This window comes from Homalodisca vitripennis, chromosome 2 (genome assembly GCF_021130785.1).
Source record: "Homalodisca vitripennis isolate AUS2020 chromosome 2, UT_GWSS_2.1, whole genome shotgun sequence".
Classification (NCBI taxonomy): domain Eukaryota; kingdom Metazoa; phylum Arthropoda; class Insecta; order Hemiptera; family Cicadellidae; genus Homalodisca; species Homalodisca vitripennis.
The window spans coordinates 93927056-93953858 of record NC_060208.1 but is presented as its reverse complement, the minus strand read 5'-3'; the positions used below and the strand labels follow the sequence as shown (position 1 = coordinate 93953858).

Sequence of the window (26803 nt, the reverse complement as noted above, 5' to 3'; positions counted from 1 at the left end):
ATTACAGTTGGATTTTGGTTTGAAATGTAATTGAAAGCATAATATATATTTATTTATTTAATCCTGTTTTTTGTTACATGTTTATCCTTAACAATTAAACTTCAACTAACAAAAAACAAGAGTTGGTGCTGCAGAAGGTTGTATTTCTAATATTGCCTTGAGGCTGGAAACTGTAAAAACCTGTTGATTAGATTGTTGTAGAAATACCAAAAACTTGCATTGGCCTAGGAACATCCTTAAATATGTTGATTATTATATATCATTTGCAAATATGGTTTACTCGAGAATATGAACATTTTTACGTTGTTAAACTTTAGAACTAATGTATACTTGTATACGGATACTTAAAAAACTAAGAAAGATGCCAACATCCATGTATATGTAGACCCTCACTAAAAATCTAATGTTTGTTTGATTATTTTTTGTCGGGTATTATTTTGTTTGTATTTTTAATATAAAAAGGTAACTACAATCCTTGACATTTTTTTATTCTGAATAACGTTTAACTTAATTTAGTTTAATAAATATTTATTAAATGAACTATACCCAAGGCTATTACAGTATTTATACTAATTATAATGACTACCCTAAATTTTGGAAATATTAATAATATAATGCATTGTTTCTGTTAAAGAAACAATCATGATACTTTATTTTATACTATATTATAGATATATGTTGTGTTATTTTGTATAATTATTTGTATTTAAGTATGTTTTCAATTAATGATGGATCAATTAAAGAGTTTAACTTATTTTGGTGATTTTTTACTCAAGGTTTCAATTTTTTTTTAACTGATAATCTTGCCACTTAGTGTCTTAAACTTAATCTAAATAAATAGGCAGTTAATGTCACCGAACTCTTAAGCCTGTTTGTGACAGTCTCCTGTTGGTTATACTGCTTACACAAATGTGTCATATAGGTGAGAACTACAGACAACGACAACAGTGTCCAGAGACACCTCAAGGTCAACTTGGAGAGATAACTCGTGATTTCTCAACTAGTTGGAAGTGTTTCCTATTTAGTGTTCAAAGTGCTTCTCCTGGTTTTGTGTTTGTAACATAAGCACGGTCTCTCCTTATATTTTGTACATGTGAACATTTGGAAGATGCAATAGGGTGATCGAATAAGAGTAATCAAGTATTATTACTAAGTAAAATTATTATGATGAAAGCATCAACTGTGAGTATTATTTAAAATGTTTATATCATTAACCAAAATTTCAAGTAAAATCCTTCTTGTTCAACATTTTAAATCTACGATTTACAATGTCTATATTTAGATTTGTTAGTCAGTATATTTAGCAGATTTAAAAGGGGCAGCTTTTGGGCTCCACAGCTTTGAAATTTGTTTAGTGAACTCAGTTTTGAATTTGTATTATTTTATCCTGTTATATTTTTTAGCTTCGATCTGATTTTGTAAATCGTAAATTGTTACTTGATTTCACCAACTGATCAATTATATTAATTTAAGCAAGCATGCAGAATTTTCAATAATCCAATTTTTTTAAGTACAGTTTAATTTTAGTAGACATTACATTACTTTTTGTAGTTAGTGTTTAAAATCAGTGAATTCACTAAGAACAAGTTGTGAACTTTAAGTTATCTACTCGTAATATTTAATATCAGTTACAAATTTGAGGACACACAGACGATTACTGCACACAGAAGCCAAATAATTTACTTCTCAATAACATGAATCAATTGGGACAGTTTAAAAGCGTTCATTATAATTAGTATACATGTTGAATTTAACGAAAAACATCACAAATATCAATTGTGTTGATTCATAAAACTCTTAACTCTTTGCCAAATAAAACAAAATGATCAAACTCATGCGTGTATTTCAATGGACCAAAAATGCGTTTATTGTTAACTAAAAGAAATTTAAACTTAAGCAATATTAATTTTATTTCATTTAATTGTTTTGGATAAAATTGGTACTAGTTCACAAACTTATACCAAAAAAGACACAAATTTCTACTTTCATGTTTGATTAAGGGAGGGGAGGAGGGCAGTTACCCCCTTATATTCTGGAAATGCCAATTTGCCAATCAAAATTGAGTCAAAATTAAGTTTTTGGGAGAAAATGAAAAGACTTTTTAAATTGTATCTATCTTTACAAGTTAAATGTATGAAAATAAAATCATAACAATTTATTTTAATTCATTTCTTAGTTTATGAAGTCCCTGATAACTTTATTTTAAATAAATAAGATTAATTCATATTTTACCAGTTTTTTTCACTTGTCACTGTAATTAAGCAATAATGCTATATTTGTTAATCAGAATTATATTCTAGAAAAAGATATCATTATTTTTACTAGCCAATTTGAGGTCCAGTACCCTACATATACCACTGTTTGAAAACCTACACTTTACCAGTTGCACTAGAACATTTTTTGTTATATTTTAATAAATAAATAGAACACTTTATGAATAATCTTCTTAGTATTACATACAAAGCAAATTTGGTTCATTTGTTCACTTTGTGTAGGTACAGTGACTGTTACTAAGATAACAGTGTTATGTTACTGAATAAGCCGTAGAGAATCTAGCAGATAAAAATGCATAGATATGTACCATAATGATCCATATTAGCTTCATTTTTACCATGACTTTAAGCTTTAAATAATACGCTATTTCATGTTTTGTAATCTCAATCTCCTTTGTACTCTTACTCATACAGGAAGTTCCATTATTCATACTTCTAATATTCTCACAACAACATCATTTCATAAGCATGGCCTTCTAAATAATAAATATTTTTAAACAAATTTGAATATCATAAAAAAATATTCAGAATTTTATTTTGAACATGATTGTCCTTTGTTTCATTCTGAACTAATATATAACATCACCAACAGATGCTCATTGCTTTGTATACAATTTCTTATTGATTTAAAGATCAATTCTCGGCATATCCCTATTAATGGCTTAATAAACACTCCTGAAAATAAGTGAAGATCACTGGAAAATATTCCAATCTCCATATCCGTTTCGGAATAATTGGGCTTTAAGATTAAAAAGCAGGTTTTGGGGCCCTGGAGTCAGAGAATACAATAGTTTTTATGAGTACCAATGAAATACACAAATTTCTCTATACCATTTTATAAAATTTGGATTAATAGCTCAAACTTTGTCCTTTGAGCTACGAATAGCTGGAATTTTGTCGTTATTTGACTTAAAACATTTTTAACAGGTGTCATTTGGTTAATATTAAAGCAAATCACAAATATTTTTTATTTCCCTCTTATGTATTAATACCTACTGTATGTGTGAAATTTGGTATCTGTAACTTCTTTACTAGTTCTAGAGATATTTCTTTTCTAAAAAATATTAAATGGCGGCTAGCGTCTAAATGCGAAAATTTCTTGATCTACTTTTATATGAAATTTTTTGTTTGAAATTTTGTGTAATATCACTCATAGAAATTTGTGACACCTTTTTGTGAACACCCTATATACATATGTTAGTTAGAAAAGTATACTTCAGTAAAAAAGTCTACGTACTCCCATTTGAATTGACCTACATACCCATTCTAGTCTAAGGTATTTCCGGTGCTGTAGTAGCATTTGCATTGTTGCTCCGATTAAGAAAACATATACATACTGTGATCTAAAAGATTACTTTGGTGAAAAAACAATTCTATCTTCCGGTCATTGTAATTTACTTCTGGTCTAAGATCATTCCGGTGCTGTAGCAGGGTTTCATTGTTGCCCCAATAAAAAATATAAAAATACATAGGTCTGAAAGTCTTTTTCGGTGAAAGAATACCTTCTACATCCGGTCTAAGCTGTTTCCGGTACATTGTAGCTTTTTACTTAAGAAGAAGGGAATGCTCCTTTAGTAATATTTTGTAATGTACTTTAATAATAGCTAAGTGTGCAGGGTTATTGACATTATTTATAAAATTTGAAAGGTGGTAGATGCCACTTTTACTTATGACCACAGAAAAAAGTTTGTGTTAGATACTTTGATCGAGATAGCTATACTTTCCAGTTTCTTGATTTGTATGTGAACCAAGTATTTTAGTGAGTTGTATTCTTTTAATTAAAAAACTGGTTAATGATAGCTAACAATAAAAAATGTGTGCTGAAAGATGTATGGGGTCTATACACTCATAAATCTCTTAAAAAAAACACACACACACACAGTAAAGACTCATTTATCCAACATTCTGTAATGTCCGACATTACTGTAAAGTAAAATCACTAATTCGAGTTTCCTGATATTTTCCCAATTATCTGACATTTTTGCTTATCTGACGTCAAAGTCGCCCATTCAGGTCAGATAAGCAAGGTTCTACTGTATATTACACATGGTTAAATGAGCTTATACAATGCAGGCTTTTGAATAGTATAACTACTACAATTTATAACAGTTTCAGATCAAACATGGAATGAGAATAATAATTGTGCGTGTCTTGGATAAGTTAGTACAGGCCATTCTCATTTGATCAGTAGTTTGAATATGGCGGGCATTTGTATTGAGTAATATTTCATTTTAGTCACTAAACAATGAAGACCAATTGTAGACTTTTTTAGAATTTCTGAGCAATTTAAAACAACTTTTATCCTTACATGTTTTTTAGTTTTAAGATTGCAACTGTTTAAACTATTCAAAAGAGAATTGATTGTATTTTAAAGGAACTAGAAAGTTATAATGAGAGAGGCATTTTCTAGGATGATAGCTAACATATTTTAAAACTGATAGGAACCTTATCTGGTAATGTTGTCTTTAATATTTAATGAATCCTTTGGCTATCAGAATAATTACGTAGATTTTGTGACAAATATGAATATGATTTTATTTGATAAATACAGGATTCTTTAACTACATTTGTACATGAACAATTTTTCTCTAGGCCTATATATAATGGTGTTGTGAACTGATAGCTACGGTTTTGAAATAAAATGGCGTTCCATTCTGGCCAATGAACTGGGAGAAACATAGTTTTAACTTGTTTCAACATTTCTTTCACCAGGTTTTTAAATAAAAAAAATCGTATGAGAAATATATATAATTTATATCATGAGAATCATTTAATACAAATTGTTGTTTATAACCAAAGGTTTAAAAAATGTTATATGCATTCCAAAATACTTAACTTTAATCAGAACATTTTATCTATTTATACAATATGTGACAAATACCAAGTTTGGCCAAAATACATCTCTTTATGTGATTGAAAATGCTTATACATAAATACGAACAGATTAAAATTTTTCAGCATTACTTTTTATGAATGGTCCAAAAAAAATATTACCACTGAAAAACAAATTTTAATTTTCTGAATATCAGCAAAACTTACTGTACAGTACAGGGAAGTAGAATTATCAAAAGCACTGATTATGAATGGGAAACCGTGTGAGTGGGTGTGGAATTGACGATGCCATGACGTAGTTGATCCTCACTGACTCATGACCTAACAGTTTGGTATTGATTGTAACTTTGTATTTGGTTAGTAGCAACGGCATGGCTTCCTTGACTAAGTGGATTGAGGAAACCATACCTAGCCAAACTCGCACGTTGTGCAGACGATATCCCAGCCGCCAACATTGTCATCCCTTACGGCAAGGTAATCTTCGGCGACCAAAGCTTATTTTTAACTTCTAGTACCGTTTGACTGGTAGTTGCATTTTTTTTTTTTTTTTTTTTAAGTTAAAGTAAAAATTTGGAATACTCTAAATCAGTATATAAAACAGTAAAATACACTCTAAATCAGTATATAAGACAGTAAAATACAGTGTTGAGCATAGCTACTCACATACACAACAGATTTTGAAAACAACAGACAACAGTAGTTTAAATATGTTTTTAAGCGCTTAAAACATATTTTTTATAAACCTTTCTAGGGAACACATTTTTTTACTTGAAACAGTATAATTAAAACACAGTTTTATTTTGTTAGTGTGAATAATCCAGCAAGTTGCTAGATGATATAGTATGCAATATAGTATTCATTTTATAAGTGATAAAGTATGAACTTTATCAATGGTTTTTATAAATAAACAGACAAGCTAATATTTTGTCCATAAGAGAAGGTAATGGTGGTATGTATATATGGATTGTAAAGTATATATTGATAATCCACCTTTCAGTATCACTGATGAGTTTTTTTCTATTTCTATAGTCTAGTGGAAGGACAATAAACAAGGCTTTACAACTTTGTCCTGCAGGAATATCAGCAACAAAGTAAAATCTTCTGATAATTTAAAGACTTGTATTGCTTGGATGCCATTTTCCCAAATACACGTGTATTTTGAATAGCAATAAATAAAACTAAAGCAATCTGTAAACTCACTTGTATTTAAGTACAATTTTTTATATTGCTAAAAAGTAAGCAAACCTTTGGAACTTGGAAATGGTAGATAATATGTGTGCATATAAAACAAAGATTAGGGACTAAATTGACACCCGTAAAACAAATTCATGTTCTCCGAACCTTCTTTTGCAGATTTCACAATATATCACACAAGAAAGCTGACCCATGAGAATCGTTAAAAAGAAATGTATGATACCTGAGATTTGTACCATTCAGTGTATTGTAAACATACACTTAATAAAAACAAAACCCTAATTATTTAAAACTGGACTAAAGAATTCAGGTCACAATAGGTCTGCACTGAACAACCAACTAAACAGAAGCCAATACTAAATTGCGATAGTCATGGCAGAAACAAATACCAGCAAAAAATAAAACAGAAGTTGGCCATTTTTATTATTTGGTTGAATATAGACAGCTAAAAACTAAAATCCATTTAAAAGACAGAAATACTATGCAGTATTTTAATTAAAGTAGTTATCACCCCTACTTATGTGCTATGTCTTTTTATTTGTGGTAAAACTCTTTGCAGCAATGAGACAGATTTGATTGATTACAATAATAACTTATAAGTTTTAGAATATCCTTATAAGGTTATCAAACAAATTTTGAATCAACCAACAAACAAAAATAATAATTCTTTTTCTCAAAACAATGTGAAATTCATAATCATATTTTATTTTGCTCTTCACAAAATCAACTTAATCAAGAGAACAGCATTCAATCTACTTCAAAATTCTCAAGAAAATAAAGACTTCTTTTCCAAATCTGTAAGCCAACCAATATTTAACAGATGTTAATGACTGTACTGATCTTATAAAAAAAGGAAGTAAGGATTCACAGCCTTTTGATTGTAAACCTAGGCTAAAATCTTGTTATGTAATCTGTAAGATCATGTCAAAAAGCAAAAGTTTCAAAAGTAGTATAACCACCTCCTCAGGTACATTCGAGAATGGTTTATATTTACAAATTAAATTTAGAAGATAAAATTTTAACACTTTCAAAGTGCCTAAACATTATAAACTGCAAGTACGAGAAAGTTACATATATTAAATTGCCAAACACTACTTGAAGGCGCTAAGTTATGATGTATATTTGTCTTTAAAATAAATTTCTGGTTGAACTTAGAGCTTGAGTGTTAAACCATTTTATAATAATATACATGTATGTGTAGCATGCGTCTTTCTTGTGGTTCACAGGACATGTTAGCCTACAAAAAGGTTTAAAATTCCATAACTCAATTTATAAATATGAGCAGTAACGATCATCATGAAGTAACATTATTTATTTATTAAATGTTACTTAAATTACTGTGTGTTTGTAAAATTAACTTAATTTTTGGTGATACCTTACATGTTAGAACTGTTGCAACAGATGATTTTATTTTTTGTTAAAATTATTCCAAACTGTATTTACAAATCCTAATCCTAATAAAATTATAAATGTGAAAGTGCCTTTGTTTTTGTTTTTGCTTTAACGCATAAACTATCCAACCTATTTGACATGGACATTCTTAGGATCCCGGGGATGAATATGGGGATATTCTTATTTTGAAAATTTCTCCAGGCTATGCCCACAGTTCTTTAAAGCAGTTACAAAATCTCACCTTGGTAAATGAAACAAATGCATAGTGTTATTGTTAATGTATTTTTAGCCATACAGTTTTATCAAATATTAAGTATTATATCTAAAAGGCAATGTTACTATGTAATAAAGTAAATTAGAATGGCAATAAATATGAAACTTTGTATGTATTTTCTTGATCGTGGCAAAAAGGCAAACTCAACATAGGCATCGGAAATATAATTAACTTGAACCAGCAGTTATCATACACGTGCAACGCCTACTAAATTGCGTGCTAAGGAGCCGGTAACTGCTAGCAGTGCAGATATAAGAGACAATGTAGTCTGACCTTTACTTTTATTTTAAAGGCCATTATCAAACCTAAATTAGTTGTCTTTTGACAAAAGTAGGGTTCTGTGTGTGTGCGCGCGCGCGTTCGTGCGTGCGTGTGTGTGTGTGTGTGTGTGTGTGTATTATATATATTCATATTCTTGATCAGAAAAGAGGCAGAATCAGCAATGGAACAAAATATACTAACATTAAAGTAAATTACAATGACCATAAATATAAACTTTTTCACATATTTTCTTGGTTGTCGGAAGGAGGCAAACTCAACATTAGCGTCGGATATATATATTTCACTCAAACCACAAGTGCTTATACGAAATTATGTGCATATTCGCTAGTAACTGCTTGTGTGTGTGTGTGTGTGTGACTGTAAGGTGTTTATTCCAGATGTTAAATCCTGGTTTAATTTATTTATGGTTCTACAGTTTGCATTGTTGTCCCAACCAAGAAAATATTTCATATTTAGGTCTCAGAAACTTAACTTTCTGGTGCTATAATTGATTCTAATTTTTCAATGATCAAGAAAATATTCATCCATAAGCTTAATAAGACTACTTTGGTCAAAGAGAATCTACTTCAATCACTTTTGTTCCGCTTTCAGCATAAGGAGAAATGTGGATAAGCCTAGAACCTAAGTTCATTCTACATTTCAAAATAATATTTTATAAGTCTTGCATGATAAAAGTCTTGTTATTTTCTTTAGTCTAGAAAAGAATGGCTTGTTCAGGAATGTTTTTGTCCATCCTCTGTTTTGTCTTGAGCCTCAGTAAAATTGTCCCAAAGAACCAAACATGTTTTTAGTACATAATGTGCAAACTTTCACAACTTTAATTATTAAGGTGTTTTGTAACATAGTTTAAATACTATCTTCAATGCATTCTATGCCTTAAATTTGTCACTGGTACTATCTGTAGTAATAATTAGACAGTCTTCTTCTTTGCAATATACATTAAACTACTGATCAAACACTTTGTTTTATATTTTGTAAATTTTAAATGTAAACAAATGTAAGTCTCTTTGGCAAACTTCATCTGTTAGTGTCAACAGCTGTTTATTCTGAATGTAATTAAATTTGAATTATTCCACTAATATTATAAATGCGAAAGTTCGAATGTTTGGATATTTGGATGATTGGATGTTTCGAGGTTTGTCCTCGAATCACGCTGAAACTGCTATACGGATTGTGCTGAAATTTGGAACAGGTATAGCTTTTGGTCTGAATTAACATTTAGAGTGCTTTTTACCACCCATAACACATTCATTTCACCAAATAAAGTTGAATTCAAATAGAAAAGTTAGTTTATTTACATTTGAATGTTATGATAAGAACAAAACGTATTTTGACAGCTGTTGACAGCTATAGTTCGACAAACTTTCTGAAACATCTGTTTACATTTGAATTTTATCAATAATAAGTAAACAGTGCTTGATCAGTAGTGTAATGCAGATAGTAAATAAAACATTAATATATAAATTTTACTCCAGATTGCTCCAGTGATGAATTAAAATCATCTAATGCATTAAATACTGTTATAAAACTAACCTTAATGAACAAAGTTATGAATGTTTTCACATAAGTTTTTAAACTTTAAACTGGCGGGCTTTCTTGATATTATGATATTACATTTTAACAATGGCTAATGGAAAAACAGAGAAATGAATACTAACATGCCTCAACGATTCATTCTTTCCCTGGCTACAGTCCAAAAAACAAGTGTAACACAAAACTTTAATAACGATTATTTTGGAAAGTTGCAAAACCTTAATAAGAATTTCCCTCTTATACCGAAAGTACATAGTAAGTAGGTAGGACTCTCCCCTAGGTCGTAATAGGCTTTTCAGTCCTACTTATGTGTGTATTTTGTTCATCAGGATAAGGTAAACTCAACTATGTCAACACGATTTTGACCAAAGTAGATTTCCGAGAACTAGATAATCGAATGTATATAAAATTTGATCGAGGCAATATGGCAAGCTAAACTGTGACATAGTAGGTAAGTGAATTTAAATGGTCTTAAGTAGGCATCTCGGTCCTACGTAAGTATATATATATATATATATATTTCTTCTTCGTCAGAACAACAAGGCAAACTCTACTATATTACTGGAAATATATTAGACCTGAAATATATGACAAGGACTGGAAATATACGCTTTTTGACCGAAGTAAGCTTTCGAGACCTGTGTGATCTGAGATTTGTGTTTTCTTGATCGGGATGACAAGGCAGATTCAGCTGTGACGTTATGTATATAATTAATTAGGACCAGAAATGCTCCTACATGTGCCAAACTTGATATAATAATTAAGTTAAAGTCTGATACTATTTACCACGAACTTAAATAATATCTACCTGATGTATGCCTACTTACGTTTTAAAATTTTTATAGGACTTCCATCATATTACATCATAATCGCTTTTACTAAGTAATATAAGGACTTTGGTTCTAAGATTGCATGCGAAGCCGCGGGTAACAGCTAGTATTTCATAAATATTATAATTTTTATCCGAATTTTAAAATATTGGATTGCCAAATCTGACTCTCAGACTCAGCACTTCCATGACCTAGAATTCTCCAAAGAAGATATTAGAAATGAAGAAGGAACAAAAACATTGAATGAAGCAAATCTGGAAGAACTTTTCTATAGCAAGGGACAAACTACAATAGCAGTTATTTAGAAAATAACAATCAAATCATGGTTGAAAAGGCGAAAGTAATCACTGTTCCGAGAGAAACACTGTGTGTGTTAGCCAGTATGAAAATTAAATTTTAAAACCTACTTACTGTAGATATTCAGTATAGTAATGATATCTGTTGCAGGATATTTCATATAGGGTATGCTGCAAGGCAAATGAACCTAAATTTTGCCCTTGCCTCAGCTGTCCCTAAGACCAGAAACACAGTCGGCGGTGGACATAAGGTATTGTGCCTTACATTGACTCTGATCAGTGGCGTAGCTAGTTTTAGTTTTAAGGAGCCAGAATCTGTTCCACCAGGCTTTAAGAAATGAACCTCAACAAATTCTCTGGAGCCATTCAAACTTTAAAATCTGAATTTTTAGGCTTACACAAATGGTGTAATGACTGTCACTTAAGTTTTCTGATTCATACATATTATAACACCTCAATACAATTAGAATCCTATTGAATATTTAGTTGGTATTCAGTCTCTCTGTGAGATTTTGGTTGAGATCTCTGAGATTTTAAACTATTTTCAGTTTAAAATATCTAGACTGCCAATGGCTCTAATTAGTGAAGCTGAAATATCTGAGGGCTGTAATTGTGTTAGCATTTTTGTGACAAGTGTAACATGAACAACTGAAAAGATATCCAACAGTGAAATGTAAAATAAATGTAACATATGGTTGTGTCTGAACATTTTTTATGATTGAGGCCAAGTTGGGCCCAAATCCTCTCCAATAATATAACTGGCTATGCCACTGTGCAAGATTAACATGCCTTCTCATTTACTGTCTGCAAATTTACTCTTTCATATTTTATTTTGCTCACTTACCATATAACTTCACCTTAATTTTCAAACTAGAATTATTATTATTAGCCTTCTCACACTATTGCTCTAATATTAAAGTGTGTACTTTATACATAAATCTATAATTGTCAATGAATTAGGTCACATAAAGTGATTTTGTTATAAAAAGTAGCAAGAGATAAAACAAGTAAAGAATATGTTTTAAAAGTATTTTTTTTTTAATTTTCATAGAAGTGCAAAATTACTAGACTTGCTAACTGATGCACAGCATTATATTTAAATAAGAATTAATTTAATTTTAATAAAAATATACTAGTGTCTTTTTCCCAACCTCCGATCTCACACCATGACGGCCAGACACGTGGCAGGTCCCCAGTAGTCAATTGCCCATCTTCCCTGCTACAACATTTGTCACTGCTGAGTTCAATTAGCTAGTTTGTGCTGAACTGCAGTTGCATATACATGGCTGCTGCAGTGAAAACTGGCTACTTGAACTCAACAGTGACTAATGTTGTAGTGGAAAATATGCGCCATCGACTATTGCGCACACCCCGGACCTGCCACGTGTCTGGCCAACAAAGTTTGAGATCGGAGGTTGAAAAAAAATCCTCTTACTAGTTTGTATATCTAATATGATAGGTAACATGTCACACACTTTGATTTTCTGAAACTAGTGATATTTCTAAATCTCTATTGTTCTTCCTAATCTTTTATTTCCACGAGAGTCATTCTGTTTAGCTTTTAATACGTTTTATCACTAAATGTTTTTTTACAATTTTTATTTAAACCCTTTTCTTGCTAAAGATCAAAGAGTAAAAATCCAAAAAATGTTTTAGATTCCAGACATATCAAGAGTAATGACATGTTGTACACTTTAACCTTTGTAGCTCAAAGAGGGTTTTAATTATTCTAGTGAGCTTCATAATGTGTTCACAAAAGTTGACATAGTTGAGTGATAAAATTAGTAACTTTAAACAAAAAATCCACTTAATTTCAAAAAAAAAAATTGTACAGTAACATTATTTAGTTAAAATCTAATAAGTAATGTAATATAATTGACCAAATTGAATTTATTCAATATGTTTGATTTCAAAAAAAAAAAAAAAAAATATATATATATATATAGAATTGAAATCTTTAATATGCTAGCAATTATTTCAAAAATTTGTTTAAGATTTTATTAACAACATCAAATACTAATACTTTTAACATACATTAAAAAGGTTTAAAAGTCAACTATGAGTATCAGTAGAACAAATAAGAAACGTTTTAACAAGAGACAGTAAAAATTAGTTTTTCAACAAATTAAATTATTCTTAAACTTTAGATATTAAAAAAGTTAATTTTTATATAAAATATATATTTTTTAACATGTATACTTTTGCTGTGTGCTTTTCTCCTTTTAACAATAATTTTTTGATTTAAATAAGTTTTCTTCCTTCATTAAGAAACAATAGTGTGTTGAATGTGTGCAGACAGAGGTTAGGCATGTTGGTCTTAGAGTCTCTGTTACTACTCATTGCTGTCCTGTGTTTCTTGGTGATTTTTTTTACATGTAACACATTAATTTCACTCACTTGACTGCGTTATTTGCATGGCATTGTTTGTCTTTGTTCAACTTTGATGTTACAGTTTTCAGCTTTTGTGATCTGTGTCTGCAATTTCCTGTTGTAATTTACAGTTGTTAAGCCATGATTATTGAATTTGTTGTTACTGATATCCATTCTGGATTTAGTACATAAATATGTACATTTGTTCATCATGTGCTCTCCTTATTACAATTAAATCTCTATTATTCCATGTTATTAGAGCTGGAACCACTGTGGATTTGGCAAAACTCGAATAGTACAGTAAAATTGCTTAAAATCAGGTTAACACCTTGAAAAATAAAATTAAAGAATTGTAGAAATTTATATTATGAAACAAATTGTAAATATAATATATACCTTTCATATATATATATATATATATATATATATATATATAAAGTATGTGTGTGCGCACACGCACGCGCAAGTGTTCCTGGGCTTGTGCGTGAGCAAGCACTTAAAGGTTCAAACCTCCAAGGTGTCTTCAAAAGTCTAATTAATAAATGAGATAAAATAGTTTACTGTTGTTGAATGCAATGCTGTATCAATTTCACAGCCATATTAGATAATTTACCAGTGTCGACTAATTGTGTCTGAGTACATTTATACACGATTAATTTATCTCCAGCTACATCCTCTTTCATTTCCCACCAATTTCTTCTTTATCATTGTTTGGTTCTGGTGAGTTGAGTATCGCAGCAATAACATATCAACAATGCTTTCTCACTATATTTGACCCATTGAGTTATGACAATGTCTTCAGATATCTAAAATGAACTGAATCACACAGGCCATTTTTGAAGTAACGGTGGTCTTTTACTCTGTAATAGAGTTGTAATCAAATTCTCTCATGTTCCAACCACTTTTGTTCCTATGGACCTACTCTATTATATAACTGACTCATAAATGACAGATCGGTACACCAGCTCTGTGACATAACTTAGCTATTATGATGCTTATTGTATATATAGTATCATAAATTAGCCATCATGATACTTATCGTAGATATATTTCCAGTTCCAATCATTCATATCGGTTTTGACTTGTACTTGCTCTCAAATTATTTAATATAGATAGAGTTGGTCTTCCAGCCAGTTTAAGTAGATTTTAGTATTGGAGGTATTCATGAATCTTCATCTTGGTCAAGTTATTATGAATCTTGCAGTGAACTGATCCATAGGAATTAGTACCATTAGTTGTTTTATTCGGTATTTATTATTGCGGTGACAGGATCGCAACGTACAAAATAGCATTGTGTTCAGCTTGATGCATCACGTTGAATAAATGTTTTAAATGTTATTCATGCTTTTGTACTAACATGTTTTTGCAACAAGTAGCAGTATCTTGGTTAACTCCACTATAAAAACAATTAAAAAACTATTATTTTTTGTTTTTCTGGTGTAAATTTATTTTAAAACTCTTCCTGAATATTTTGTGATATATTATAATATAGTAAACTCAATGATATATAGTGATTTTATCTAAATAAAGTAAGTGCTTCACTCGTAGTTCCGAGTGCAAGTGGTGGAATATGATGCTGATCATAGTTTATCTTTGATTTAAAAAGAGCTTATATACTAAGTTTTGTTATGTTGGCAGTATGTCAAAGTGTTTTATATGAATTACTCAATAGATGTTCAAAGTGTCTTGCACAGAATGCTAAAGGAAGTTTGAATGGACTTGTATGGACCAAATGTCCTAAGGTATGTAATTTTTTCAAAACAAGCTGTAGTAAGTGCTGTGGCTTTGGCTGGTAGTGAATACAATTTTGCTGTTTCCACAGTTTTAAGTATTTCAATAATAGCTGGAAGAAAAAGCATAATTTCCTTTGCCCCACTCAGTTATGATGTCTGAAGATGTGTAAAGTTTACTGAATCATTGAGTCTGACTGGATGTTAGCCGGTCTTATGGACAGCGTAACAGAAAATGCACATAAGAATATTTTTGTTGAATGTTACGCTACGAGTAGCTCGGAACTATTGTTTTGTAGAAAATGTACAAGCCATCATAGTTATTTTACTAGTAATATAGTTTTTAATAGTTTATGATAAGTAAATGCTCAATAATTTGCATTGAGTTAATCCATCAATTGCACCTGATTATTCCTGTCATCGTGTTAAGTAATGTAAAAAAATAAATATTTATTCACATTATTTTTTTATAAACGTGTATTAATCTGAAACAAAATACGAATATAGATAAAGTTACAAATCATTAACAAGTCTTTTTCTTCTCATTGTCTGCAATTATTGTTAAACAGTATTTTTTTACAGTAAAACGTCATCAAATGCAATTAATATACTTAAAAGTTTTATCATAACTTTTCATATATCATTAATGAACAACATATTTTTGATTTAAATGTATTACAAAATTATTTCATCTTTAATTTGTGTTTTTTTTTCTATTCAAACTACACAATTTTAAAATATGTTGAACTATCCAATTAATAATTCTTTCAAATTATGTTGTACTAAAATTCACCTGATTATTTGTTACCTGCAATAAAGTAAAATAAATATTAAATGAACAATTTTTATACCTACCTGGTATCTGTTAAAATCATTGTAACAGAATGACATTTTCTTATGACATTTTCAAACTTATTTAATGGTTTTTTTAAATTTTTTATTTATTAGGTGTAATATTTTTATAATTATGGTGAGCATTAGTGCACATTGAATATATTTGTATGCTTGTGTTTGGTTTGGAACAAATGGTTTAGTCAATTTTTTCATTCAGTTGGAAAATTATAAACAAACAGGTTTGTTAAGTAATCCTCATTTCGGTTGTTAAGGTAAGATGTAATTGAGAACCCGGAATCCCATATCAATAAGTCTGGGTGACTAACATACTCAAAACCCTTACTCACGAGAGTGTATATTGTTAAAATTAAATTTTGCCAAATTCTGAAAAATAAATTTTAGAAACATAACATAATAATAAACATAAGTATATTTTAAATTTTACAGTCTACAACACGTCAAACTGTTACTAAACACATTCTTATCTTGAATTAACATGGTATAAACTGGAAAACTTGGAAGTTAGTCAGAAAACCACGTAAAGTAACAATTACAGTTTCGTCATGAACATACATTATAGCAAGCAGTCTATTCATGATTGATGTCATCAATGAAGTCAGCTTTCACATAATTAATTGGTTATTGGTTTTTTGTCACATCAAAGTGAGGAGAGTTAGATGTCTACTGTGTTTGATATAGCTATTATTGTACCTGTCCTATATGCCAACAATATAATTATTGATACTGATATCAGTGACCTTACTTTGTTTGTCATCTGTTAACTTGATTGCTTCACCATTGTTCCTCTGTACTGTTCCGTTTTGTAAGTTTCCTTTATATACTAAAATGTTGCTATTTTCTGTGGTTTAAATTGCTTATCAAAATATTAAACTTACATCATAGAATTAAGAAATTGTATGTGTGCAACTTAGACTTAAGAAAGTGTATGTACATCATAGAATTAAGAAAGTGTATGTATTTTTCTTCCATACATGATATAAGGGAACGTTGATGTTCCCAATATTTAATTTTAGCTCAGTTGAAAATGTCCATTTTGGAGTTTTAATAACCAAGAAAACTGATTTTTCAATTGTCTGCTTGTACGTTTGTATGTTTAAATGTTTATAAGTATCAACCACTCAAACAAACTGACTGAATTTTAGCAAATGTATTATGATTTTGGTGTAATTTATAATATTTAATATAAATCTCTACTTTTGTAGCTTTAAATAGAAGTTTAACAGAAGGACAAAATTATGGTTTTTGGACATTTTATTACTAAGAAGATTTGTTCATAAGATAATTTTGGGTAGCATTCAATTGAAAACCCATCATGAATCTATACAAATACCTTGAATGATGAAAACCTGAATACAAGTCTAGTTCAAAATTATGACTAGGAAATTCTTTCCATTTTTAAAATTTGGTAAAACTGATAAATCACAAGTATGTGTTTAAACTTTTGCTTAATTCTAAACAAAATTTGTTTCAAAGGCTATTGTGATAATGATCGTCCTTTTCATGTATATAGGTCTAATATAATTGATTAACAATTTTTCAGTTTATTTAAACTTGGCATTTAAAATAAAATATTTGGACGATTTTAGTACCTTCAGTGTGTGTATTTGTTGTAAGTTAACTAACTATAGTGGACTTTCATAGATTTTAAATTATTATAACTCAGGCCTGTTAAGAAATGCATAATATTTAAATGATTGTAGTTGCTGTTTATTTCTTATCACCTTGAGATAAAACTTACTTAATGTTTCAGTTGGAAACAATGGGTAATAACTACACTAGGCATTGGTCAACAAGCAGTAAGCTACATGTGTACCTTGTTAGATAACCTCAAACCTTGGTTTCTATGGAAGTATAAGAAGTGTTCATGCATTAGTTGTTGGGACATCCTTAATGAAATCACTTTCCTCTATCTTTGAAATAATAGCAAATGCCTTTTTACTCAGCTCCTAAAAGAGATATCAATTCAGATTTTGTTTACTGAAATGTTCAAACAAAACAAAAATAAAACCTTTAAAAACAATTGTTTCACACCAGAAAAACTTGTTTACACCATTTAAAAAGCTTATGTGATTCTATTGATTAAAAATATAAATACTAGTAAGTAAATTATGTAGAAAGAATTTAATTATTACTTTCTAAGATAATCAGTCATTTATACTAAAACTATTTTTCAACACACCAACACAACTAAAAAAAGTGCTTATAGTTGTTATTCACTATATCCTTCAAAATAATCTTGATGAATATCGTTGTCATCACAACACATTTTCGTCATGATTTTGGGTATTTTTCTTTTAAGTTTCCTTCTTAACATATTCGCACTGTCTAATTTTTTTGTATAGTTCTCTATTAGGTTTTGACTGTTTATAAGACGTTTAACCAGTTTAGTATCTAAAACGGCAAATATTTTTAAATGCAAGAAATGTGCCAATGTATAAGTTGATACTTATATATATATTATATATATCCTGATGGATATCTTTGCCTTGTTTGTTTTGCAAGGATTCTTATTGCAAACATTTTTCATTTTAGATATATTTTTTCATTTTAATAATATGTTAGAACGTAGTAAGAGAATATTTTTTAATAACATCTAAATTATTATAAAGTTAAGATAAGTTTTTGAGATATTTTGTATCTAAAACACCCTACCAAATATGATTAATTTTAACATAGTATTATCAACCTTATATTATTTCAATCTTATACAACCTTTATATTATTTTAATATTTGTTAATTAGGCTATACTGTATCAATGAATTGGAACCAATTCTGGCCTTACATGGCAATCATAGCAGTTTTCATTTAACTACGTTTTACTTTGACACCAGAATAAAAAAATAAATCAAGAAAAGAAAGTAAGTGGGAAAGAAAATGAGTGATTGGTGGTGACTCTTCTCAGAAACTTGGGAACTGGTTAAGAACTCTGTACTCTTCAAGTACCAGATTCTGCACCAAATGATCATGTACAAAGTAAAAGCAAAACTATTTGGTTTTAACACTGCAGTTCTGCGACAGAACAAGTCTTATTGATGAGGCATCCTGGTATTTGGTTACTTTCTTCACATACAGACTACTCAAAAATGCAAGAACTCCATGTATGGTACTACTTAAACATCAAACCATAGGTAAACCGCTTACAAAAAAACCTTGGTTGATTTGAGTTCACGCAGGGGGGTAAAAGCCCCTCCAAGTATGCCCACCACTACTCCGTGGTCACTCTATTTGATCAGCTGACTAATCCGACTCAGTCGGTATCGTTCACTGCTGCGACCCGTTCAGTTGAACCGGTCAGTACATAGTACTGAGCCTTCCCGCTAGAGCGTGTTATACCGGTCATCGTGTTGATTGAACAAAATGAACGACTGAATGAAAATGACCGAGTGAACGAAAGGATCTGCTAGTAAAAGAGTATTCAAATAGAGGAAGGAACAGCATATTGTACAGTGAATTGAAAGATATATAACAATAAATGTATTATTTCAGGTATCTATTAAATGCAACTATATCTATTTAAACTTATTAAAAAAAATATAATTTTAAGTTACCAGATACATTGCTAAATATTTTAAATGTTAGTACTTATAATCAATGGACTTGGTTGATTGATATACCTTTGGTTTATCATAAGTAAGTTTATTCCCTACAAACGGGGAGACTCCCTAGTCCCCCTGTTGAGTTATACGATTACGGTTTTATTCTTAATCGGTTAGCAGTGAACAAAAGTAACGACTGAACAATTTTGAGGACCTAGTGTAACCTAATGCATAAACTCTATATTTTTGTAGTTATTTTCATATAATGTTAAGCTATTTTTCATGGATAAGAGTTTTTAAATAAACTTAATAATAACATAAGTTTAACAATCATTAAAAATAACATATCTGGTTTGAAAAAAATATCAAACTTATTCAGTTGGCAAAAAAAGTGAACGAAACGTTCTAGGTGAACGGGTCTTTTGAAACACTCTGATCTAGATCACTTGTACACTTGACTGACCCATTCGAATTGAACGACACATCAATAATGGCCACTGCCACTGTACGGCTAACCTCAAAACAAAATGCAAGCTTCCTGGATACATCTATTGCTACATTAATGTGGTCAATTAATATTTTACGCTTAGACTGCGATACTTGTATATGTCTACACAAAAAAGAGTTATAGAACAGGTAAAGTAGCTGCAGTGTAAATAAAACTGTGAGAGCGAGACACAATCCACTCAGCTGATAGACAGATACGATACGAGAAGATGCTGGTCCCACTCCCCGCCGGAAGGGGGCCCCTCCTGCGCGGTACTGCTCAGAAATCTGCTTCTGCGCTGGTTTCTTTAATAGCGGTTGATCTATTAGGTTGCTACCTTTTTATGGGCCGTATTGGGTTTACAGTATTCCTCACCAATACCGAACAACTGCTCTCTCATTACAGTCAATCCAGTATTGCATAAAATCTTCACTAATCTTGTTAAATGTACCATAACTGCATCTGTGAGGCACATTACAGTTCCGTTATGTTTTTATGTTACAGATGAAAAGGCAGAGAGAAGGAATGCAAGTCAACGTGGCAGGCTTACGTCGCAATATTATGAACCTGGCCCACAACTACTCAGGGGCTCAGGTAGGATCTAGTTATTTCTGTTTTTATAGATAATTTTTCCTCTTTGTAATAGGTAGCATAGAATATAAATTATTCTAATTATGTTGGCCTTTTTCATAACATATAATCAGTATTAAATTCCAATATTTTAACAAATTAACTGCAGCTGACAGTCACTGCTACTGTCCCCCGCTATTCACAAAAAATTCTGTAGGTATAAATATATAAAAGTTTAACTCATTGACTTTTGTGAAGAGATTTAAACAATTGTTGAGTCTTTTAGTGACCTAATACACTTACGTTTTAGGGCATTCAATTATTGTGCTTATCAAGAATTAGGTAGGCATAGGACTAATTTCTGTTCTAAAAGCAATTAACGGAATTAATCTTAAAATGATCACAGGTCTTAAAATGTTCAAATATATAAAGATTTTGGTTTACTTTTGTCATCAATTTTACGTTTTAACAATTCAAGATTTGCAATTATAGTTTAAATTTACACTATTGAACAACACCTTATTCTCAATGTGAAATACTTCTCATAAGGCACATTTTTTATGACAAATTTCCATTTGCTTTGGTAATAATATACAGTCAATTGTTCCTCTCGTATTATTCTAAAAAGTAGTCAGGATAGTGTTGGTGGTTGATTAGCATTGGCTATGAGAAGGTTGAGTTGCTTTATCTTCACTGAATGATTGTAGGGAGCCCTGAACTAACAGGACTTATTTTTCCTCCTTCTTGCATAATCACTGTGGAATAGTCATGTTAATTATATAAATAATTTTTATTACTATTTGTTTCTTGTCCCTTATTATATACATATATATATATATATATATATATATATAAAATTTCTTTTGTATTTAAATAATTATTTACGTGATTTGAATAATTAAGACATACATTACAGCTCAAATTTTGTATCTCAAAATTGTTTATATACTGTATTTTACTTTAGCATCAAAATATAAACTGGTCCTAAGCACAAGAAAGCAACTTTTTTTGGATAATTCTTCTAGTTATTTTTTCCTTTTGTTAGTACTTTGTATTAATGATATTTTGAGTGAATTTTTACAATTGATATAAAAATTACAAAAATACAATTCATTTTTTGAAAATAAAGTTTTGATTTATTTATTTAGATTTGCAGATTGATTATTAGAGGTATTTTAGATCTAAAATAGAGATCTGGAGTCAAATTTAGGTAACCATGCTAGGTTGATTATAGTCCAACTGAAACATGACCTTGAGAATTCTTTTCATTATTTTGGAGTTTCTATCTGAATCCACAGAATTTCTTTTCAAAATGTATCTAATTTATCCAGAGAAATAAATCACCTAAATATGAAAATAACCCCATTTTAATATATTGAGACATAAGCTAAACATCAACAACAAACTTTGAAATTGTCTAATATCTTTAAAATGTTTTCATAAAGGAGTTACCTTGTGTTCAATTCTTCAGCTGTTTTTCTTTTCGATGGTAGCTAGTGTATTGTGTCATTCATTACTCCGGGTCCTGCAGTCTTGTTTATATTAGTCAAACTACTTAGAGTGATATGCGAGTTAAGGAGGATTTGTGTTGTTCTTGTTCTTTTACAGAGTTTTATAGTTGAGTAAATAAGAGAACTATTGAACTAAACAGTTCAATTTTCAACTCCTTATTAACACTAACATTTTTATAAATCTTGTGGATAGTTTTGTTAGCTCTAAACAATAAACTAGGTTATTTATTCTATATTATGTCAAATATCACTATAAATAGAACAAAAAACTTAGTGCTTGGGGACCTTAGCACAAAACTACACTTGGTGACACTGCAAACCTAACCTCGAAGCAGTTATTCTCTGATCTGGCAATTTCAAAATAATGAAGATTGTGTATTGCACAAATCAATAAGGTCTTTGCTTTCTAAATTTTAACTTATGAAAGAATATTTGCAATAATTCAACTGAAAACATTAAATAATCGAAAAAATTATTATTTTAAAGTAAACTTTGTATTTTTCCAAAAATATCCAGTGAAGCGTCACTATTCTGTTCTCAGGTGAAGGTGAGAGAGGCAACCAGCAATGACCCATGGGGGCCTAACAGCACACTTATGTCGGAGATAGCTGATCTGACATACAATGTGGTGGCATTCACTGAGATCATGCAAATGGTGTGGAAGCGGCTCAATGACCATGGGCGGAACTGGCGGCACGTGTACAAGGCACTGGTTCTGCTCGACTATCTCATCAAGACTGGCTCGGAGAAGGTAGGTTAGGTGTCGGCAACAATATACATAAGTAATTCAGCATCCAGAACTTCATTTTGGCCAAATTAAATTAGGGTGAATTAGGCTAAATTATTTTTAATACAAGTAACATCTTACTGCACATGATTATTTTTCACAAAATTCAATTTTGTGTTAGGCACAAAGTCTTAATAGGCTTAGGTTTTATTCCTGATTGCGTAAAGGTTGCCAGATGAACTTTAGCTCTGGTGGTAATTTGGTGAGCAGAGAATTGGTGATGAAGAATTTTGTGACACAAATTTTGTAGAGTAACCGTCTTATTATCCAAGAATATAAAAGATTACTTACTAATCTTATCAGTGGTCTGTTGTCAATTTTTGAGCACAATCACACTAATAGATGACATTTTTTATTTATAGTCTACTGGAAGGTGCCATTCTCAAGTTTTTTATCAATTGACTTTCTCTTTTGAAACTATTGAAGTAATCACTTATATATTTGAATATATACTGTAACGCAACTCCTGTAAGCCATTTTCAATACTATAACAGCCTTTTTTCAGGCAGGAAGTAAACTTCTTAGCAGTTTGCTATTCAGCTTATCATGACAAAATACAATCGGACAAAAATAGCTTTCACTTAAACATTTATGGTGATTGACCAAAATATTCTCAGATACACTAATCGAGACTGTACTACATCTGGAACAAGTTTAAACAATGCTCACCTACCAGGATAAACATGTAGATATAAACTCTATTCAGTGCACAGCCCTGTGGAAACCTTTGGGTTCGCTATCATCAATGTATTCAGGGGGTATACCTTATAGTGTTAAATAAAATTACACATTTCAAGTCATATAATGAAACTGGTATTAATTACTGCTTTTAAGTATATAAACATTGTCTCAGAAATAGGATTCGGTCAAGTATACATCAATATTCAAAATGTTGCAAAGAATTTAAATAGCTCTTTCTAAGCACTCTTCTATTGAGTAATAAGACCAGTCCAAGAGCCATCAGTATAAAACCATTTTTAAGTCCCTGTCTCTTTAGGATTGGGAATTTGCTGGCTGGTGGTTGTAAAGTTCCATTTCCATGTACAAGGTTTTTCTTTCAAACAGCCTAAGATAATGTGTCGATAAGCGTACATTATCATGTCAAGACAGTTTTTCGTATTATGAGGATTCCTTGAAGATTCATAGCAGTTGTTTTGCACCATGCAACAAGGCCATATCGTAACTGGGATTCGAAAAGTGAAAAATAAGCTATTTTTCCTGTCTGTAAGCTGCTAAAAAAAACTTGATTGTTTTACCAAAAAGTGACTGGTCTTAAGTATCATACTGAGATTGTACACATACTGAGTTCAGTTTCAGTCTGTATCTATGGTTATGCCAAGGAATGTAGATTCTGTTTCGAAACTGATACCAGGAAAAGCAGAGACTTGTGATGATCTTCTCCCAAAAGCAATTTGGTTGGTTTTTGAGGTTTCATATAACTTGCTATTACGTAAATTGGACTGCTAAGGTGTTAGAAATAAGTTGAATTTGTTATCTTCATGGTTGCACAGGGTAAAGATATGTCAGACTTTAGTATTATAGATATAGGCGTACCAGAAGGATCGATATTAGGACCTTTTTTATTTATTGTGGCACTGAATGACTTTGCACATAATATGCTATGTAAATTTGTACTTATCTATGCTGATGATACTAGTTTGATAAATGTCAGTAATTATTTAAAACAATTAATGTTGGCTCAAGATAGGGCCTTAAATAAAGTCTCTGATTGGTTTAAGGCTAACTTTTTTAAATAATTTTAGCAACCAATTTTGAAATAATTAGGTTTAGCTGTACATGTTTTAAAATGAAATTTTAAATTAGGTTATTAATCTGTTATTTGTTGATTATTGTTATTGTTTTTTTATTACCTTGATTTTTAATGATTATACATAATATTATAAATTTTTTATATATTTATAATTTTTAGGGACAAATTAACATTGTTAAAGTAAAGAATTAATTTTAGTTTTTTAATAGTTTCATGGTGTTGTCAATTGCATACAATGTATGTTTAAAGACAAATAAGTTAATTTTGAATCTTGAAGTGTTTACTATAAGATCATTTGTATAGCAATATTGAAAGGCCATATTGAGGGCTATATATGATGAGACAACCAGTCTGTCCAAAGTATGTTGAATTAGGAGCAGAGTTGTGTCATCTGCGTACATGAGAGGTGTGCAGTAATCTCCTAGTTGTTGGGGAAGGTCATTGGTGAAGAGTACCGGTCCTTCTGGCACACCTCTGCACTGGTAGAATGTTAAATCTGATGGTCTTTTTAATTACTTTTTGTAATTAATTGTCTCAACTTTTGTTGTTTCATGTGGCTGGCAGATGTAGATTTTTTATTTTGATTAGATGGAATTTGTTTTAGAGTTGTTTTGGCAATTAATATTGATCAAGAAAGAGTTTGAGTAGTTTGCTATTACCTGAGGGTTATTTGTGAGTGCTCCATTTGTTTCTAGTCCATTGCATTTACAGTGCTTATTTTTTATTGCGGGCATTATTGACTACATTCTAAATGGCTCATGGTTTGTTTTTCGGCTTTCTCTAAATATTTTGTGGAGGCTTGGAGCCTTACAAGCTTTAAGGGCTGGTTTTAATTTGAATGCTTCATGTCTTGTAGCAGGATCTCCTGTTATTTCATGCTGTAGTGTAGTCTCAAGAAGTTTTCCCTGAGCCTGAAAGTGTTCTCGTCTGCAAAAGCTTTAGGTTTAGGTTTTGTTGTGATTTCTTTAGCTACCTTAGGCAGCTTGCATCCAGATTCACAGTCACAGTTCCAATAAAACAGTTATTTGCTTCTTCAGCAGATGGAGATTGAACAATATCTTGCCAATTTTTTTGATGTTGAATTTTTAATACAATTAATTAGGTTTTCTTGTTTGAAGTTAAGATACTGTTAGGACTTTCTGTACCCTGTTCTGTATTGAATGTGCAGGTTTGTGCATTGAGGTCTGATAAACCACTGTGGATGACCCGTGTATTTAGTTCCCTATCACAAATATTTGTACATATCCAATCTATTGATCTTGTGGTGTTTTGGGTCGCTCTTGTAAAAGGTACTTTTAATCCTCAGATGTAAAAAGCCAGACAGTCAATTAGTTTTACTGATCTCCTATCTAGTGCTGTGGAATCTATATCGATATCTGTCATAAAAATCAAGTTCCAGTTTTCTAATTTGATACCTTCAATTGTTCTTGAGAGATTGTTAAGTGTTTCATCCAAGTACGATACTTAAAAACCTAATTGGAAGACTCGAAATTTACATTCATAGATTTAACTATAGAAATTGTCAGAATCTACTAAGAAACATGTTAATATTAATTTTCTATTCTGCAAAAATTAAAGAGAAGTTCGTTTGAATATTATAGTGTTATCTATTTTCTGCTTGATTAATGTACAAGAATATTATGCAGAAATTATGCTTAAAGATTCAGAATTGTTTACAGCTGAGACTCGATTATGAGGTATTACCAGACAGGATACTAAGAAGATAATCTTGGAAGAAATTGTGTTGATAGAAGAAATCTATTTAATCAGTTTTGGCCTTCATTTTTCAAATTCCTTCATATTAATTAATAATATTGATCTACTACCCCTTGAGCCACTGCTCTAAACTCAGATCCTGGATACTGCATCTTATACGTACTTGTCATATTTCTACACATTGTTGCCTTAAAGACTAACTTTCCCTCCAGGTGGCACAACAATGCAAAGAGAACATTTTCGCCATCCAGACACTGCGAGACTTCCAGTACGTGGAAGAGGGGAAGGATCAGGGCATCAATGTCAGAGAGAAGGCTAAACAGTTGGTATTACTGCTCAAGGATGACGAACGGCTGCGTAATGAGAGAGCGCGTGCACTCAAGGCGAAGGAAAGGTTTGCTCAGACAGCATCCGGATTCGGAAGTGACACAGGATTGGTAAGTGCCATTATTAAACAGTTCATTTGTTTGAAAACTTGAATTTGTTGTGATGGTTTCTTGAAATATAATAAAAAGTGTGAATATTTTTTCAGGTTCATTGTTCTTGTGTGGACTAAATATAGT

At 30.7% G+C, this 26803-nt stretch overlaps 1 protein-coding gene across 10 annotated transcripts in view; it reads left to right on the top strand.

Annotated features, from left to right (window-relative positions):
- Positions 1-26803, top strand: part of LOC124354363 (epsin-2) — a 113263-nt gene that overhangs the window by 21503 nt on the left and 64957 nt on the right. For 5 of the 10 annotated variants that reach the window (XM_046804756.1, XM_046804758.1, XM_046804759.1 and 2 more), the window contains exons 2-5: positions 11058-11157; positions 20390-20479; positions 22508-22717; positions 26453-26677. In XM_046804756.1, coding sequence (XP_046660712.1) covers positions 11089-11157; positions 20390-20479; positions 22508-22717; positions 26453-26677 — 594 coding nt within the window. In that variant the 5' untranslated portion in view covers positions 11058-11088. Of the gene's footprint in view, positions 1-5280; positions 5580-11057; positions 11158-20389; positions 20480-22507; positions 22718-26452; positions 26678-26803 lie in introns of those variants that run through there. The other 5 variants (XM_046804760.1, XM_046804762.1, XM_046804763.1 and 2 more) reach the window with 3 other exon arrangements.